Raw genomic sequence first — 19,864 nt, forward strand, 5'->3', positions numbered from 1 at the left:
CCTGTTTTCATGTAGTCAGATATGCCGGAGTTACAGATGAACTCGCAGCATCACAGTGCGGGTCATAGGCCATGGTATTAGCAGAAGAACTAAAAAAAAAAAAAAAAAAATTCCATCCCTTTTGTTTGTTATTTTGTTTTCTATTTAAATTTCTACTTGTTTTCTTATTAAGAATGCTGAAGCATAATTAGGTAGAAAAACGGTGTGCACCCCCCTAGCAGAATTAAGGCAAGTGACTCTTGTATGGGAAATATTACATATACGTTCTTTGGATTTGGAGATTTTTTTTTTTTTAAGTAGAGCTCATTTTGATTTAGTTGTATAAAATAAATTATCCAGACTCTGATGCCAAAATAATGTTCCCATCAGACAAAAAAAAAAAAAAAATTACTTTTTATAAGAAACAAGGATTCTATTCTTTCTTTAAAAGGAAACAAACTTGTATGTTTTAAAGACTTTTTTAAGCAGTCTTAGGTTCACAGCAAAACTAAGATGAAGGTTCAGATTTCTCATATACCCCGTAGTGCACGCATGCAGCCTCCCACTCTGTCAGACTTCCCACCAAACGGTACATTTGTCACAACTGGTGGACCCACAGTGACCCATCACCATCACCCAGATTCTGTTTTTTACATTACGGTTCACTCCTGGTGCTGGACATTCTATGAGTTTGAAAAAATAAACACGTACTCACCATGATAGTATCATACAGGGTCTTTCAGAGATCCCACAAATCCTTTGTGCTCTACCCAGAAACTTGTATTTGTTGGCATCTCCAGTCTGTCATATTTCACGTAAAACAATGCATAACCATATTACACTCGGTTTATGTCAGTTTGGCAATTCTTTCCTTCCAAGTCTTATTATTAATTAAAACATAAGACAGAGATAGTACATACAGATTTACTTAACACTAACAATAAATCACTTTTTATGCTTTAATTCACTCAACATTCTTTCACGTGAAACGACGTCATTCATTTCTACAATCCAGGTGAATAAGTCCATAGACACATGCACAGACGTGCGTATAGAAGGGGTTGCTCAGGGTTCCCTTCACCGTCTCCGTCTGGGCGTCAGGGCCATCTCTGTCCAGCCTGGGGTCAGAAGAGGGACCCTGAATCAGGAAAGGGAAAGGGGCTATCTCCCCAGCCCTCCCCTCACTATTTTAATGCTAATTTAAATTACAACAGCACCTGCTGCCCGATTTAAATGGTTCTGCTTCGTCTTGAAATGTGTTTTTGTACTGATAAAACTTAGCATTAGGGACAATTGATTAAGTACCTTGCTCTTTGAAGAAGACCCTTTGTTGATAAGCACACCGCTAGCCTGAGTGGTGGGAACAGTGTGTTTAAAATGTACTTATACAAATGAAAAGATTTGCACAAAGCCTGTTCATGATAGAGGGCTGGGACGTTAATTTGCCTTGAATATATGAATAAATGAGGAATTAATGAACAAATGGAAGCACAGACAAGGGGAGATATGGAAGAGTCATGTAGGGAATTAATATTTAAATATGTTTTTAATTGTTCCCAGAAGATAAACATATTGGAATAAGCTCACCCCAGGATGTATTTTATAGATATTGTTTTACATTTCTTTTACAAAGGTTGAGAAACAAGTCTTCTCTATATTTTTAGAAGCACTATTTTTAGAAGATTTAGAAGTGTTTAAACAGAGGGTAGTGTTTTATAGGGGTTTTGATGCACTTTACAATACAAAAGGAAGCTCATGAGGAGGACTTACTCAGATCAACTGTTTTACAGCAGTGAGATGCTGAAAATTGGTAAAAAAATATATATTTTTATATACATTTTTATATTACATATATATGTAATTATATATGTAATATATATTATATATATAATATGTAATATATATATTACAAAATGCCAAGAATATATTTTTAAAATTGCACGGAAGTCCACACTGAGCAGCATCTCTTTCTCATGGCCTGAGAGTCTGTTTGGAGGTTGAAGAAGTAAATAATTTCATCTCTTGTCATTAAGAAATCTTTACTTGTAAATGTTAAATTCTATAATTATTCTGCATTTCTCAGGTTATCTCCCATGGGTTTTAAATTTTTTTAAATCCAGAACTGTGTCTTTTTTTTTTTTCCTTTTTCCTTCCTATTTTGTCTACTAAGGAATCTATATCTGTAACAGTTAGGTTTTGAAATTACTCCGTTTATCCGAATACCCCCTTGTAGACATCAATATGCTTTTTTGAAGCCAGAACTTTGTCCATCTCCTCTTTGTTTCACTTCCTCGCACTGTGGCCTGGACAGAGTCGGCATTCGGTGAATCCCAGGAGACTGAGCCGCTTGTTGCCCTCTACCCCGCCCCTCTGCTTGTACTCTCTATCTCTTGCTTTCTCTCTCAAATAAATAAAATCTTAAAACACACACACACACACTTTGGCTACTGACTTCTGAGCCACTTTGGTCCCTGAATCACTCACAATCCCAAATATATGTCAGAATCATTCATTCTCCCAGTAGCCAAGATATGAAAACAGCCTGTGCCCATCCACAGATGAATGGATAAAGCAAATGTGTATTTGTGTGTATAAACGCATGCACACAGGAGCATTATTCAGCCTTAAAGCCGCACATCCTTCCATTCCTAACAGTCCTCCACAAACCGGGAAGACGTCGTGCTCAGTGAGATAGATACGTAAAGAAAACAGCGCTTTATCTCATTTTCCTGTGGAATCTAAAGAAGTCAGACGTGGTAGCCGTGAGCGGAGCAGTGGAGACCAGGGGCCAGGGAGCGGGGGTCGGGGGGATGTGGGCCGAGGGGTACGGAGTCGTGGTTCTGTAGGTGAGGGAGTGGAGAGCCCGACCAGTGGGCAGCAGGGCGCGTGCAGTCAATACCGTCGTGTTGAGAGAGGGAAGTCGCTGACAGTAGAGCTTCCCAGCACACTCCGACAACTATTTGCAGAGATCAGCTAGCTCGACGGCTGTAATCATTTCACTATGTATACGTGAACCATCATGACGTGCACCTTACCTGTATCTCATTTTAATTAAAAATGCATTTATTTGGGGCGCCTGGGTGGCCCAGTCAGTTAAGCGTCTGCCTTTGGCGCAGGTCATGATCCTCAGGGTCCTGGGATCGAGCCTCACGCTCCCCGCTCAGTGGGGCCTCTGCTCCTCCCCCTGCTTCTGCTGCTCCGTCTGCTGCACTTGTTCTCTCCCTCCCTCTCTCTGTGTTCACTCTCAAATAAGTAAAATCTTTTTAAAGATGCATAAACTCAGCATTATTTTTCACTTGCCTCTCTGTCCATCCCTGATTGAGAAATGATGACAAGCTTCATTACAAATGTGTGTTTTTGTTTTAATACCAAATAGGATATTTCCAGAATGCCATGCTGACACCCTACAGGTCGTCTGCCCAAGACTGGGTGTGCATTTTCCCTTTTTTACGGAGCATTAATAGCATGGCATACACATCATCCTGTGACAACAGGCTCTGGCTGATTGTTGAGCCTAAAATGGACAAAAGCCTCTCTCATACCCTTTGCCTTGGCTTGGAAGAATCACAAAATGGCCATTTTTACGCCCCTAATGAAAGCACAGTTATGGAGGGAGCCCCCCGTGTGTGCCTCATTACGGTTGTCCAGCCCCGGTCCTCAGCCAGGAGTGGGTCATGACGGCGGTGCTGCAGGGTGCTCCACAGATGGGGCCCCGTACCGGCATCAGGAGGGGATGGGGGTGAACCCGCCGCTCTCGATGACAATCCTTCAGCTCTTTTATTCTCTTCTTGTTGGACCACAGTCATTTATAAATAGACCCATGAGAAAGAAAAAGGGGGGAAAAAAAAGGAAACACAATAAACCCATGCTCAGGTCCCAAGCATCACATGCAATATTGATCCTGGTTTGCAACAGCCACCAACCTCTACACCTGTTTCGAAGCGGATTGCTAAAATAATGTATTCACACAAACACCGCAATTTGAAAGAGTAGACTTGTAAAATAAATTATAATAACTTACACTAATTTTAGTAGGAATTTCAAATAGAAAAATTAATGTATTCCGTATTAGCATTGCTCGGAAGAACACCTGGTTAGGCCCGCTCGGGACAGCACGCATTACAGTGGGCGTTGGTCTGACGCCCGCCTTCCTCCTGGTGCCACGTACCCTTTCCTCTCAGTCTAACAAATGGGCATTTGATACTTTTTTCCAAGATTCCGGAGTCTCAGATCTACTCTGAAATAGATCCCATCAAAATGTATTTCCCGTGTTATGGTTTCTGTTCTTCCTGCCTGTCTTCTGCCTCTGATTCGGCCTCTCATGTTTCTATCTTTTCTATCTTCTTGTCTATCCATCTACCTACCTGTGATTTATGTTTATGCATTGATTATCTATCTCACTTTCTTCTATTATCTCAGTCATCTCTCACCTATCTCCTTATCTTTCTATTGGTTGATCAATCGATTGATCTATCTCTGTATCTCTCCTCAAACTTTTATCTGCATCTGTCTCTTATCTGTCTCTCTACCTATTACTTCTACATATCTATCATCTATCAATGACCTTCATCCCTTGTCTCTGTCTATCATCTGTCTAACTCCCCATTCCTTATTCTCTTTGCTGCTCAGGATTCTAGCCTAATTTCATGACGTCTCTTCCTCCTTGATCACAATGTTGGTCAGAGAAGAAAGCATTTCTTCTAGATACATCTATATGGACGTATCAGACATCAGCTGGTCCTATCTGCTTGGTGTGGTGTCAATCACCACAACAAGGTTCTCTATAAAAATAAAGCTTCAAGGCTTTGCAAAGTTAAATGGAGAGGAAAACTTTCTAGCCTAGGGAGCTCTTCTTAATATGTTAATATGGCTAATTAAATAAAATCTGCATATGACACTCTAAAAATACTTATTTCAGAGTGTTTGGGTGTCCTCAAAATATATTAAAATAAATATTAAAAGAATTAACATATGAGATATACTAAAAAAAGAATTAATGGACAATTCTTTTGCTTATATTAAGTTATCTCTGGGTCCTTCTAACCACTATAGAAGTTAAAATAAAAATTTATAGACATTTGACTTAACGCATTATATGAGTTAATTTCACTTTTACAGCTGATAATCAGTATCTTTAGAGTGATAGCCATTTTGAATTCTTTAAAATTCTGTAACTGAGGGTTCTCAAACGTATACGATTATCCATACACTTACTTTTATTTATTTATTTTACACTTACTTTTAAAAGCAGCTTGAGGTTGTTTGAAATATAATGGAATTAAAGAGCAAAACTTTATAATACAGCTGGATATTTGCATATTTAAAGTCATAGAAAGTTCCTGTGAATCTAAATAAAGATCTTTGCTTTATTTAGGTCATCAAGCTTGCGTTTGAGGAGTTTGAACTGGAACGAGGCTATGACACCCTTACGGTGGGCGATGCTGGCAAAGTGGGCGACACCAGGACGGTCTTGTACGTGTAAGTATGGAGCGAGTGTCTCTTCTCGAGTGTGTGCGCCTGCTGTGCCAGTGTGCACGGATACTCACTAAGCTAGGGGCGTCCAAGTCTGATTTCACAGGACAACTAATTGAGGATTGCATTTCGTCTGTTTTAGTCCCCCCCCCCCGAATCATGAAAAAATATGGCAAAAGTTAGACTGTACGGAAGAGTAGAACGTAGAAACGGTCGTTTCTCGAGCAACCCCTCCTTCTTAGCCCTCTCTTTCTACTTCCCCGTGGCATTACAGTATCAGTGTTTTTGCAATGTATTTTGCGATGTATTTCCACGATATATTTTCTATAATAGTTCTGTAGGTCTTGCAGAAGCCCCTGCAGCCTGCAGGACGGCGCGCTGAAGCTTACAGAGGCCTTGGGTAATAGCACTGGGGTAGCTGGCTGCGTATCCGTGGCAGTCGGTGGCCGGAGTCCTGAAAAAGATGCAATCACGGCCTTGATGATCAAAGTCAGCCCAAGAATCCCTGCTCTGCCACTTGCAAGAGGAGGCACCGTGTGGCCTCCGACCTGTGCCCCGGATGCCTTTACCTGCTCCCTGATGTCGGGCGTGGAGGGCACGTCTGTCCCCTTGTGAGGCCCCTGTTGTCCAAATTGAAAACATGATCTGAGAAAATCATTCCCCATCCAGGTTTCAGCGAGGAGGGACATGTCTCAGCAGCAGCTTTTCCACCAGCTTGAGCTCCTGGCCTCACTGGCTCCCGTTCGTGGAGTGGCTCCCACGACTACTTTTTGTTTGTTTTTTAGTTTACTAATACAGTGCTCAGGTTTGCTTTTTATTTGTGGGGGATCTCGCCCCTGTTACTGTTGCAGGGTGACAGGCTTCTTGGCTCCCAAAGTCGAGGAATGAATCGCATGGACACAAAAGGGTGAAGGGGAAGGAACGGTTATCAAGTGGAAGTGAGAACAGAAGGGAAGACAGGAAGCTCTCGAGGCCATGGGGTCCGAGTGGCAGCCACTGAGGGCTTCATGATGGGTCTTTAATAGGAAACTGACTAAGGAACTTCCTAAACGTCTCATCTGTAGCATTTAGGACGGACAAGGTGGATTTGTAGCTGTCATGTAAACGTCTCGTCCGGAGTTCGGACAAACAAGGTGACTGTTAGGTTCCCTCCTCTCTGGGGAATATCTCGTCGAGAACATCTCTCCGGCCGGGACTTTTGTGAGCCTGGCCCCATAGCCCTCGGTGTGAGGCTCCTCTGGGGAATCAGGCCCCTATCTCTCCCTGCCTGTACCTTAACCCCTTCCTTACTAGGTACCTTCAACATCCTACTCTGCTAGAGGGAAACGACACTGGCTGTTATACTCACTTGCTGTGTATCTACCAGTTGCTTAGGAGGTGATCCACAGTTAGGAAAAGAGCTGCAGAGGAACCTGCGGTCGGTGCCTTTAAGAAATGAGTGGGACCGTATTCTGACTACATCGTGACGATACTCTTGTCCTGTATTATATATGGGACGTCTTTCCCTACCAGTACGTGTCTCGATCTCGTCTTCCTATGGATCAGTTACTACTGCTGCTGATGATTATAATATTGCTGGCCCACGATTTATGATAATGATTATAATAAAAGTATTAGTAATAGCATACTAATGTTCATTGAGTATCTCATACATCGTGTGCTGTGCTAAATGCCTAATAGGTATTATCTCATTTGGTCCTTACCTCGATCCTGTACGTTAGGCACCTTATATATGAAACAACTAGGACGTAAGGAGATGAACAGATTTACTCCAACCTGCAAAGCTCGTGTACATTGATGTGTATATACTGGCACACACTGGATATACGTAGGTATTTAAATCCAGTCATTCTTCTCCAGTGTCTGCTTCTTATTATTACATATGGATATGGCACGTGTTTCAAGGGATGCCCATTGATTGTCTTATGCCTTCCCCCGCCTACCTCACCCTTTCCATTTGTAAAGAGTGATGCGGTGAACGACTTGGTACAAACACCTCACCACACTTGTGTTGTATGTCTTTGGGAAAATTTGCAACAGGTGAATTTCAGGGGTCAGGGGTGACTTCATTTACGTTGCTACCTTTTTCTAACAATCCCCCTAAAAGTTTGTATCCAGTCCATTCTGTCGCAATATATGGAGGTCCCTGCTCCCCCAGCCTCACCACATATTCTTTTTTTTTTTTTTTTGCCAAATTACTAGATGAAAATCCCATCTGTTTATAAGAATACAGATGTCCGCAGGGTGGGGCCCAGACACCTGAATAGTTCGTAAGCTGGCCCTGGGATTGCACTGCCCACAACCCGGCTTCGGTCCGCAGTGGGGTTCGAAGCACTGGCGAGTGCTCGGGGACGGGGCCAGAAAGCCAGAGATGGAGTTTCTGGCTCTCGCTCTGCTATTAACTACCTCTGCGACCCTGAGGGAAGTCACTTTACCTCTCTGTACCTCTGTTTTCATGCCTATAAAATACGTATAATAAACTTTCCCTGCCCGTGGCAAGGAGCAAAATGAAAGAATGCACGTAAAAGTGTTGCAGAGCTAAGAAATGTAGCCCACAAGTGAAGTAGCTTTATTATTTCCGTAACAGCTAATTTAAGAAGGGGTGTCACTAGAGCAAATGAGAGAAAATTTTAAATAAATGCAAAGCACAAAATATAAACCAAGCCAAGTCATGCCATGTAAAATCCCTTAGGCCATTATTAAAGATCTAAAGTCAGGCACCCATTTTTTAATGCAATTTGTTGTTAAGAGAGCAACAGCAAACTATGTATTACGTTGACATAAGTGTTATTAGAACTTCCTCTCGATAGCTCAAATCTATAAATGAAAAACCAAATAGCCAACTGAATCAAACTGAGATGCCCTTTGGGAGACATAATGTAGCAAAGATCAGCTGGGCATTTAATCAGCGGCAGAGAGAAAAGGGAAGCCACTGATCTATTTCCTTAGTATATAAAATTACAGGAAAAGAAAGAAAATAGAGGGATCCCTGGGTGGCGCAGCGGTTTGGCGCCTGCCTTTGGCCCAGGGCGCGATCCTGGAGACCCGGGATCGAATCCCACGTCGGGCTCCCGGTGCATGGAGCCTGCTTCTCCCTCTGCCTGTGTCTCTGCCTCTCTCTCTCTCTCTCTGTGACTATCATAAATCAATAAAAATTGAAAAAAAAATATTTTAAAAAAAAATAAAAAAAGAAAGAAAATAGAATCACAGCTGGTGTCTTCAAAGAATCAGGTACTTTTGGAGAAAAACGTCAACACATATTTTTGTGGATGTATATGCTAGACTTTATTCTCAGCACGGAGGTAAAAATCTAATTGGAGAGATGGCAGGTACACGGGGTAGTTTTGTACCAGACAGGGTATAAAATCATTGGATCTCATGATGCAAATTTCAAATAAAATACGAGCCAAGAAACGTCTTTATGCAAGACTGGTATTTACAACCTCAGACTCACTATGTTATTACAGGTTTTTTGTTTTGTTTTGTTTTGCTTTTTGTTTTTTGTTTTGTTTTGTTTTGTTTTGTTTTTTGGCGGGGGGTGGGGGGAACGGGAGTAATTCTAGTCTTGGATTTTCAGGAAAAGTGTGGAGAGTGAGCTAGCCTAACCAGCTCATCCTAAATGCGGTTTTCAATTTTCCAATTCTTGTTAATGGCCTTTCAGTTTCTTAACATTCTCGACACAAAAAGAGAGCACCTGAATTTAGGAGACCCCTTTAATAGTCTAATCTTCCCAAGAGATGAATGGATTTACTCGGGTTATTTTTACAGAGGGACGGGCTTAAAATTAAGTAACTTGCTTAACGAACCTCTGTTGAGATCTCTCCAAGAATATATATATTGATAACTGTCTTGAATTTAATTTGCAGAAGAATTGCATCCAGAGTTCCCTCTGGCCTTTTCGGTTATTAGCGATCGGTGGCCAGGAGATTGGTTTAATTTCAGGTTATAGGTTTTAAATGTCTGTGCCTCTGCGGGGTTGCATAGCCCACCTCGGGGAAGTCCGCGAGCAGGTCGCCCGCCTCCGCCCAGCCACACTTGTGGATTGAGTCCAAGGGGACTCCTTGTGACTTAGGGTCAGTTAATCTATTTATTTCTGAAGCTGCCCGAGCCCTTGTAGGAGTGTGGCCACATCCCCCTGCTGTTGCTGGCAAGTCCTGAGCTGAAGGGCGTCATTCTCTTTTCATTACAAGCCCGTGGAACAGCCACACAGAAGCAAACACTAAAAACATGTTTCCGTGTTTATGTGTCTTTGACTTTATCAGAGGAGCCCATCCACATACCTCGCAGCGCTTTGGAGAAAAGCTTGAGCACTTTATGTTAGGGACCCGTACATACAGATAGCCACTTAAGGCTTTCCTGATAAAAACCCATGTTTTCATGATCAGCAATCAAGTCCACTTCGGAGGCTCTTGGAAGTCTGGCATCACGTGATCACGACCCTTTTCCTTCGAATCCTCGTTCTCCCGAGGGCATTGCCTCTGCGCGGGGTGCATCTGAGAGCGCAGATCAGACCCCACTACAACACCTCCTTCACTAGGGCTTTATCCATCTTGGCCTTCCCGTCTCTGCCCATCGATCTAGGAGCTTTCTTACCTGATTCTTTGAGAGAATATTTATTGCAATTCAGATGTTGTAGTAGGATTCAGGGAGGGCTTCGGGGGAATGGTCAGTAAGTCTATGCAGCCTTCATTATGATCCCTGGAGAGGGTGAGCAGAGCAGGACTCTGTCTCCATTCCCTACAGTGTCCAGATTCTCTATCCTAATAATCCCATCAGAGGGGAAATAGAGAGACTGCTGAACATCATTGTTTTAAGTTTGGGATACCAGCTGTTTCCGAGGTGTCCGGGAAGGCAGGCCGACCCAGGACCTTGGGGACCCCCGGCAAAGCTGTCTTTGGATGCAGTCTTTCTCTAGAGGACGAGCCATAGGTCCCAAGGGAAACATAGCTCACCTGCAGCACCTGCTGGAGGTCGAGTGGGGTGAATTCCAGCCAGGTTGGGGCCCCAACAACCTGAACCATTTTCCAAATGTGCTGCTCATTATTATATCAGCAGTATTGACTCACTGTGGCTGCTTTCTCTAAGAAGCCAAAAATGCATGTCTCCCTTACACACTATTAACCCGAAGAGCTAAGGGTCTCTTTTCTGTGAATCATCAGTCAAAAGCATTTCACGTTTATATTGTGGGTTTTTGACATTAAATTAACTCAGAAGCGAAGTTATTCTCTTCTGGGGGTATAGGGCACTTAAAACAATACAGGACATCCATTTACAGTGCAAGAAGCCTGGCTCCCCGTCTTACACCTTTCAGCCTCAAAGGATTGCTGGAAGTGTGAAATGGAATAGTTAATAATAATTTTAAAAAATGGTTTAAAAGCATTAGAAGTATAATGCAACTAGAAGACAGTATTATGCTACTATGGCTATTATTTCTGCTTTAATGTCATGAACCATGCAGGGCTAGAGAGGGTTCTGAGTCATCTTTGGAAATGGAATGTACTAGAAAGGAGGAAGGAAGGAGGCAGGGGGGTTGAACTGTCTTTTACTGGACCTATTTGTACCTGCCTTGTCTCTTGGCGATCTTGTGATGAAGATCTTCTTCCCATTTGCTACATGAAAACAAGCAGAGCTCTAACTTAGGGTCCTGAAGGCAGGAGACTGCTCAATGGATAGCCGAACCTAAGATGGTAACACAAAGTGAGAACTGTTCCCTTTTTTGATCTATGACCAAACATCACAACCAGGATATTGACCCTGATACCAACTCATCCATCTTAGACTATCCCGGCCTTGCTTCTATTTGTGTGTGTGTGTGTGTGTGTGTGTGTGTGTGTGTGTGTTAAACTCTGCGTTCAGTTCCTGTATCCACCACCGGTCAGGACACAAGCAGTCCCCATCTCACAAATCTCACTCATTTGCCTTTTGTCATCACATCTGTCTCCCTCTCCCCCCCCAGTCCTCCCTGACCCTTAAAGCCACTCTGAAGTCCATCTTGAAAATTGCATCATTGCAAGAGTAGTGTTTACGTGGAATCACGGTGTATGACTTTTGTGATGGTCTTTTTTTCTCTTGGCCACATTCCCTGGGTAGGGAAAAATAATCGAGGGATATTTCTGTCCTTTTCTTGACTGACTCAAATTCCAGGAAATGGAGGTGCCACTGTGTGTTTAACCTCTACCACTGCAGGGCATCTTCCATTGCTTCCAAATTGACTATAATTTCCGCACAAGTTTTAGTGTGAGCACGTTTCCGTCTGTCCCAGATAGATCCCCAGCACTGGTATCACGGGTTGTGTGTTAGTTCCATGTTTTGTTTTATAAGAAACTTCCAAATGATGCTGAGCGTTTTTCTTTTCTTTTCTTTTTCTTTTTTTTTTTTCCATCTGTACATCCTGTTTGGTAAACGGTCGTTACGTCTTTCTTATTTTCTGATTGGATTATTTAACATTATTTTTAAAGAATTATTTGTAAATTCTTGGGGTGCTCATTGAGTGGCTCAGGCACTCAGTTAAGTGTCTGACTTTTGGTTTTGGCTCAGGTCATGACCTGTGAGCTCTGCACTCAGACTCTGAGCTCAGTAGGATCAATCCCAAAAGCATACTTGGGATTGTCTTTCTCCATCTGCACCTCCCCTCCCCACTCACACTCTTGCTCTTTCTCTCTCTATCTCTGTCTCTCTCTCAAAAAAGTTATTTGTATATTCTAGATAATAGTCCTTTATATAATATGTGTTTTGCAAATATTTCCCCTCAGTCTGTTACTTGTATTTTTACCTTGTTCATATAAATCTTCATAGGTCAGAAATTTGTAATTTTGGTGAGGTCTAATTTATGAACTTTCCATAACTTGTGTTTTTAGTATCACATTTAAGGAGTATGCTTTTCTTAGGTAGTTAGCTATTTTCGCTGTTTTAGTGCCTATGCTATTCTATATAAATTTTAGAATAACTTTGTATATATCTATAAGTTCTTGGTTGGATTATAAGAGGAATTACATCTGTTAAAGAATTGGGAGAGAATTGAGTCTTCCAGTTCATGAATATAATTATTCTTGCCATTTATCAAATACTTTTTTATGTGTCAATTGATGTGAAGATAAAATTGTCCTTTGTTAGCTAGTTCATATCGTGGATTACATTAGTTGACTTCTGAATATTGAACCAGCCTTGCATGCCTGGAATTAATTCCACTTTGTAGTGGAGAATAATTCTTGTTGCACGTTATTGGGTTAAATTTTCCAGCATTTTATTGAGGATTTGTGTATCTAGGTTGATGAGACATATTGGTCTGTAGCTTCTTCCTTCCTTCTTTCACTTCCCTTTCCCCTCCCTTCTTTCCTTCTTTCCATTGTCTTTCTCTGATTTTAACATCAGATGAACATTGGTCTCATTTAATGAGTTGAAAAATATTCTCTCTTCTGTTATTTTCCAGAAGAGGTTATAAAAACTGTATGTTAATTCTTCTATAAAAGATTGGTAGAATTCTCTAGTGGAACTGTCTGGGTCTGAAAATTTCTTTTTGGGGAGCTTCCTAATAGCAGCATCAATTTCTGTAATGGTCATAGGACTATTTGGATTGTCTATTTCATCTTGGTTGAATTTGATAGTTTGTAGTTTTCAAAGAATTAGTTCAATTTAATAATTCGTCAAATTTCTGAGTCTAAAGTTGTTCATGATATTTTCTTATGCTCTTTTTAGTGACTGGTGAATCTGTAATAACATCTATTTTATTCCTAATATTAGTAATGTCTCTTCTCTTCTCTTCTTTTCTCTTCTCTTCTCTTCTCTTCTCTTCTCTTCTTTCTCTTCTCTTCTCTTCTTTCTCCCCTCCCCCCGTCTTTTTAGAAACTTATCAATTACATTGATTTTTAAAGATATAGCTTTTGTTTTCTTTTTTCCTTTTTTTTTTTTTTTTGCAATTTTATTGACTTCTGATGTTTATCATACTCTTTTCCAGTTCCTCTGGGTTTATTTTGCTTTACTTCTTGTAGTTTCTTGAGGTTGGAACTTAGATAATTATTTAATTCCTTTTTCCCCATGTAGTGTAGTTATTTTAGTACTATAAATTGTCTTGTTTGCACTTTTTAGCTGTATCCTGCATATTTTAAAATATATTTTGTTCTCCTTTGAGTCCATTTATTCTTCGTCTGTTTCACTTGAGACTTTCTCTTTGGATTGTGGATATGAGTTGTTTAATTTTCATGTGTTTACAATTTTTTCTGTTGCCTTTTTGTTAGGAAATTCTATTTCAATTATATTGTGGTCAGAGAATACAATCAGTACTATTTCAATTTCTTTAAATGTGTTGTGGTCCATCGTCTAGGGACATCTGGGTGGCTCAGTGATTGAGCGTCTGCCTTTGACTCAGGGCGTGATCCTCGGGTCCTGGGATTGAGTCCCACATCAGGCTCCCTATAGGCAGCCTGTTTCTCCCTCTGCCTGTGTCTCTGCCTCTCTGTGTCTCATGAATAAATAAATAAAATCTTTAAAAAAATGAAATGTGTTGTGGTCCATTGTCTGACCCAGAAAATGGCCTACCTTGGTGAATGCTCCATAGGACCTTATGAAGCATGTGTGTTCTGCTGCTGCTGGGTGCAGTGTCCTGCATACCAGTTAGAATCTGTTGATTAATTGTACGGTTCAGATCTTATATAACCCTGCTTATTTTCTGTCTAGTTGCTAAACCAATGCTGTTAAAGTGCTCAACTATCCTGTGGATTTATTTCTTCTCTCAGCTTTATCAGTTTCGTTTCATGGATTTTGATGTTTTGATCTTTGTCATGTGCCCATTTATAATTTGTGTATCTTCTTGGTGGATCAATCATTTCATCATTGTATAATATCCCTCTTTTATTAGTAATGTCTCTTCTCTTCTCTTCTTGTTTTTCTTTTTTTTTTTTGGTTTATTTTTATTTTATTTCATTTCATTTTACTTTGTATTTTTTAGAGCACAAGAATGCACACAACCTGGGAGCAGAATTTTAAGCAGCCTCCACACTCATCAAAGAGCCCAACACAGGGCTTGATCAATCATGACCTGAGCCAAAATCAAGAGTCAGACTCATAACTGACTGAGCCACGAGGCACCCTAAATTTTGTTTGTTGTTGTACTCAAGTATGACTTTATCAGATATTAATGTTGCTGCTCTTACTTCTTTGTTATTAATATTTGCATGGTATATCTCTTCCACTTCTACTTTCAAATTACCTATGTCCTTGACTTTGAAGTGTGTGTGTGTGTGTGTGTGTGTGTGTGTTTTTGTGAACAGCATGTATTAGGGTCATGATTTTATCCACTCAGCCTTTGTCTTTTGATGAATTAGACCATTTACATTTATTATTACTGATATGTTATTGTTTGCATATGCCATTTTATTATTTGTTTTCTACTAATTTCCTCTGGTTCTGGTTCTTTTTCTTTCATTCTCTCTCTCTCTCTCTCTCTCTCTCTCCCTCCTTATCCTTTATCTTAACTTCCTGTGGGTTACTTTAACTTTTTTTTTTTTTTTTTTTTTTTTTTTTAGGGATTCCATGGTTTTCAAAATGATTGCTCTAGGTATTAGGTATTATAATATACATTTGTGATGTGTAACAGTCTAAAGATATATGAGTTTCCTATACTACTGTAGCAGATGGTGACAGATGTGATGAGCTAAAACAAAAATGTATATTCTTATGGTTCTGGAGGCCATAAGTCCGAAATCAGTTTCACTCAACCAAAATCAAGGTGCCAGCAGGACCACACTCCCTCCAGAGGCTCTGGGAGAAAATATTTTCCTAGGTTCTTCCAGTTTTTGATGGCTGCTAGCATTTCTTAGCCTGTGGCCCTATCACTTCCCTCTCTGCCTCCAAGTTCACACAACTTTCTTCTCTGTCTGAAACCTCCCCCTGAATCCCTCTTATAAGGACACTTGGGATGGCACATAGAGCTCACCTTGGTAATCCAGGATCCCTCCACCTTGAGATGCCTACCTTAAGCACATTTGTGGAAGTTATTGCCGTATAAAATTCCATACACAGGTGCTATGGATTACGATGTGCATTAGTATGGTATCGTTCATTCTATTGCAATGATATCAATGTTTACCACTTGGCCATATAACCTCACTTCTGTTTAGATGCCTTTAGCTTTCCAACATTTAAATGTTATCTGGAGTATCAGGAAGTGTACAATTTTTCTATCATTAAATATGATTTATAGAACTCAGTATGAAAGAATAGTATACTTTATATTCCTGTATTTTCTTACTTGTCCTGTGTTCCTCCTCTCTTCTTGATGTTTCAGGATCTTCCTGTTACCATTTATTTTCTTTTTGAAGAACTTCAAGTAACCATTCATTAAGGTTGGTTCTACTAGCAGCAAATTCTTTGTCTGACATTTTTTTAATCCATTTATTTCTGAAGAATATATTCACTGGATATAGAATTTATGGTTGGTAATTCTTCTTTTTCAAAACTTAAAAAATGTTGTGACACTTTCTTGTGATCTCCAGTGTCAGAAGATTCACTGACATTCAAATGGGCAATTTTGAGTAAATAATGATTCCTCTCTCTCTGGCCGTCTCCAGATTTTGTTCTTTGTCTCCAGTTTTCAAACATTGAGTTAGATGTGTCTTGTCATACTTCTGTTTGGATTTATCCTGTTTGAGGGTCACTGAGTTTCTCAGAACTCTAAGTTTATGTGTCTCAAATACCCTTCACTCCATGGTCTTGCTCTTCTTCTGTGACACTGATGGTACAAAGGTTGGCCCTTTTCTTTCTGTGTCCCAGGTCCTGGAGGCTTTGTTCACTTTTGTTCAGTGTAGGGGAATTCTATTCATGTGCTCTCAAATTCATTGATATTATTACACATCTCTGCCATCTGTCTTCTAGTGATTTTTATTTTAATTTATGTTGTATTTTTTAGTCCTATAATTTCCATCTGGTTCTTTCTTTATAATTTCCATTTTTTCCCTGATACATTTTTTTTCATCTGCTTACAGAGAATTTGTAAATGACTGTTGTGAAGCATTTAATGATGGCTCTTTTAAAACCCTTGTCAGATGATTGCAACACCTGCTTCATTTCAGGTGTTGTCGGTTGGTTGTCTTTTCTCATTCAAATTTTGATAGCTCTTAGTAGGATGATTGTATGCCATTGTATGCTGGCTATTTTGTCTATCATGTTAGAACACACTGATACCATATAAATCCCTCATTATAGCAGCCAGTGTCCCTGAGTAGGCTCAGCAGATAGGTCTCTGCCAACTGTGTGGGCCTGGGTTTCAATGACAGTTAATTACCAGAGACTTTAAGGTGTTGTCTTGGTCAGCTTGGTTGATCTGGTGCCACTGGCTCTTGTCCTCATCCTTACATGGATCAGGATGTTTCTGGGTGGGGGGAGGGGAGAATTTGGTGGAATTCCCCCTACCAGTGCCTCTGTCCCCATCGTACCTGGTGTACCCCATGTGCAGAGACCAAACTCTTCCTCGATCAGGTCACTGGTGTGGCTGGGTCTTCCTTGCAGGTTCTATGCATCTTGGTATCTTTCCTCAGAAAAGGGAACCCATGATCCAATGGGAAGAGAAGGCTTTCCTGGGACACTTAGCATTGTTAGGGCCCTTTGTCCTAATAGCTACCTCACTGATTACCATCTACCTTGCTCCCTGATGTTCTTAGAGGGATATCATTTGCATTCCAGAGAATGATGAGCTTATTTGGAACCCCTTGTTGCCTGGTCAGGGCTTGGAAAACATCAGTCTGTTTGGTCTTCTGTTTGAGGGAGCAAGACACCTGGTGGTACACTGTTTCTCTGGTCCTGAGTCCCAAACGAGCTTTCCTTCCTCTCCTTCCCTTTAGACCCACCTTCTGGTTATCTCCTGTGCTGCTCCCAGGGTTTATGCCTGTGCCCAGCAGGGATTAAAGTAGAAAAAAGTGTCTCCAAGTCTGAATTGGTAGTTGATATAGCTTTAAATTGTCTGGGCTGGCCTCAAAAGTGGAAACCTATAAAATAAATTTAGTCTGGGCCTTAATAAATGTTTTGATGTTCAATATCAAAATTTGGATTAATATTTTATCTATAGTTCCATGTAGAAAGATTTTATGGTTTAGACTCTGCTTCTTGAATTTGAAGGGTAAGTTGCAGATGACTTATGTAATGCACATCATCTTCTGCGCTGCCTGGCTGGAGTGACTTCCTGCATGGCGAACAAAGTTGGCCACAGCACAGTGAAACCTGTGCATGAGTCAGTCTCATGTAGATGCCAACTGGGGAAATCATGATGGCCTTAGCATAAGCGCAGATTACATCCAGGTTTAACATAGTACATTATAATGTGGTGATCATTCTATAAAGCCACAGCCCTGACTTGTTTCTCAGAGTCAGCTTGATTTGGAAGTCAGAGTCCTGTTTCTCTCCACTTGTCCCGGCTCTCTGTGCTGGTGTATATCATGTAAGTAGACATGGTACCTGGTGCGTTTCAATTGCCCAATTTACAATTAAAATGAATACATTAAAGGTTTAGCACACCGTTTTCCTTTTAGACACCTACCAGATGAAAATAGGAATAACTTACTTCAGGGCTTCTGTTATATTAATTTCATATTTTGACAGCTCTGTGGCATGCTCACTGTTGGGTTATATATATATATATATATATATATATATATATATATATATATCCAGGCTTGAACAAATAATTTTTTAAATCAAAATACAGTAAAATAGAAGCTGTTGATGTACAGATCTACAAGAATCAGCACATGAACAGATGTGTTTAACCACCACCAGAATCAGGATACAGAGTGATTCCCTTATCCCCAAAACTGCCAGCCCTTTGTAGCCACACCTCCTCCCACCCTGAACCCTGGACAGCTGATGTGTTCTCCATCACCACAGTTTTGTCTTTTTGAGAATGTCACAAATAGTAGTTTCTGATAACACAAGGGGGAATGTAATGTGGTACATCCACCCTGGGAAACAGGCAGGCAGCTCCCTGTGAACTTAGCATACATTTATCATAAGATCCAGCAATCCCACTCCTAGCTGTTTATCTTAGGGAAATAAAATGTACCCTACGCTAATGTGTACACGAACTCTATTCCTAACTGCCAAAGACCTATAAACCACGTGGATGCCCATCGAAGGAGAATAGACAAATATACTGTGGCATACTCACACAGGGGAGTTCTACTCAGCAGAACAAGGGCAAACTATTCACATATGTGACAACATGGGGATTAACAGAAGCATTACATTGAGTGGACGTTATCATGGTTGGTTCAGCCATCCTTTCTAGCAGACATATTTCATGTATTTAGGGACAGAACTGTTGAATCTTTTAACAAGGGCCAAAGAGAAGATCTGTTCAGAAATGAGAGCACTCTTCTATAGACTATAATATTATTAGCTACCAAAAAATCATAGAGTCACTGTGTCATATGGGTGCAATTATGGTTTTAAGAACCTTAATCCCCCGAAAAAAGAAAGAAAGGAAAAAAAAAGATGAAACAAAGAGAAAGAGGTAGGATGGAAGAAGGAAAGAAGGAAGGAAGGAAGGACGGACCCTAACCTATTTTCATGTGAAAGAATTGACATTTTTATCAATACAATGTGTCTTGTTTGTAGGAAAGGAACAAATACATAATCAAAAGTCATTTACTTCACGTTGGCAAAATCATTTAATATCGGAAATTATTGTCATAAATACTGGTTATGTCTATTCAACATGGATACTGACTGCAACAGATACATCAAACCACTGAATGTGAATCAGCCAAACCCTCTCTGAAATTTATCAAAAAGTCACAGAATTTTTCGATGTCAACAATTACTTTAATATACAATATAAATATTTGATATATGAAGTTGACATAGAGATAAAATAATTTAGCTTAAATTAGGGGTGAATTAATGACAGAACTATAACAGGACCCCAAGTGCCAAGTCCTTAGCATGCAAAGGTACAATAAAGATTTAAATCATCATTTGGAAATATTCCTATAAAATTTTAACTTGTAGGGGCACCTGGGTGGCTCAGTGGTTGAGTGTCTGCCTTTGGCTCAGGTTGTGACCACAGGGTCCTGGGATGGAGTCCCACATTGGTCTCCCCGCAGGGAGCCTGCTTCTCTGCCTCTCTCTCTGTGTCCCTCATGAATAAATAAATCAAATCCTTAAAAAAAAATTAACATGTGGGTATTTAATAAATTTTAATGAGGGTTAATTTATTTTTTCATTTATGTATCTATTCCAAAAATTCTGGATGTTATATGCCAGAGTCTGGGATCAAAAGACCACGATGTAAGCTCACACTCAAGGAAGTTCAGAATTCAGTAGCTGACAGGTGTTGAAGTAGGTGTTTTAATGCGTTTGTCTTAAATGAGGTATATGCAGAATTCTATAGTGTCCTAGAGAGAAAAAAAAAAAGAAATTCTTACAT

General features: G+C 40.4%; 1 protein-coding gene across 1 annotated transcript in view; it reads left to right on the plus strand.

The window, feature by feature from the left end:
* CSMD1 (CUB and Sushi multiple domains 1) overlaps positions 1-19,864 on the plus strand; it is a 1,869,137-nt gene that overhangs the window by 1,424,663 nt on the left and 424,610 nt on the right. The window contains exon 11 of the mRNA XM_049095299.1: positions 5,354-5,457. Coding sequence (XP_048951256.1) covers positions 5,354-5,457 — 104 coding nt within the window. The remainder of the gene's footprint in view (positions 1-5,353; positions 5,458-19,864) is intronic.

The sequence above is a fragment of the Canis lupus genome, chromosome 16 (genome assembly GCF_003254725.2).
Source record: "Canis lupus dingo isolate Sandy chromosome 16, ASM325472v2, whole genome shotgun sequence".
Classification (NCBI taxonomy): domain Eukaryota; kingdom Metazoa; phylum Chordata; class Mammalia; order Carnivora; family Canidae; genus Canis; species Canis lupus.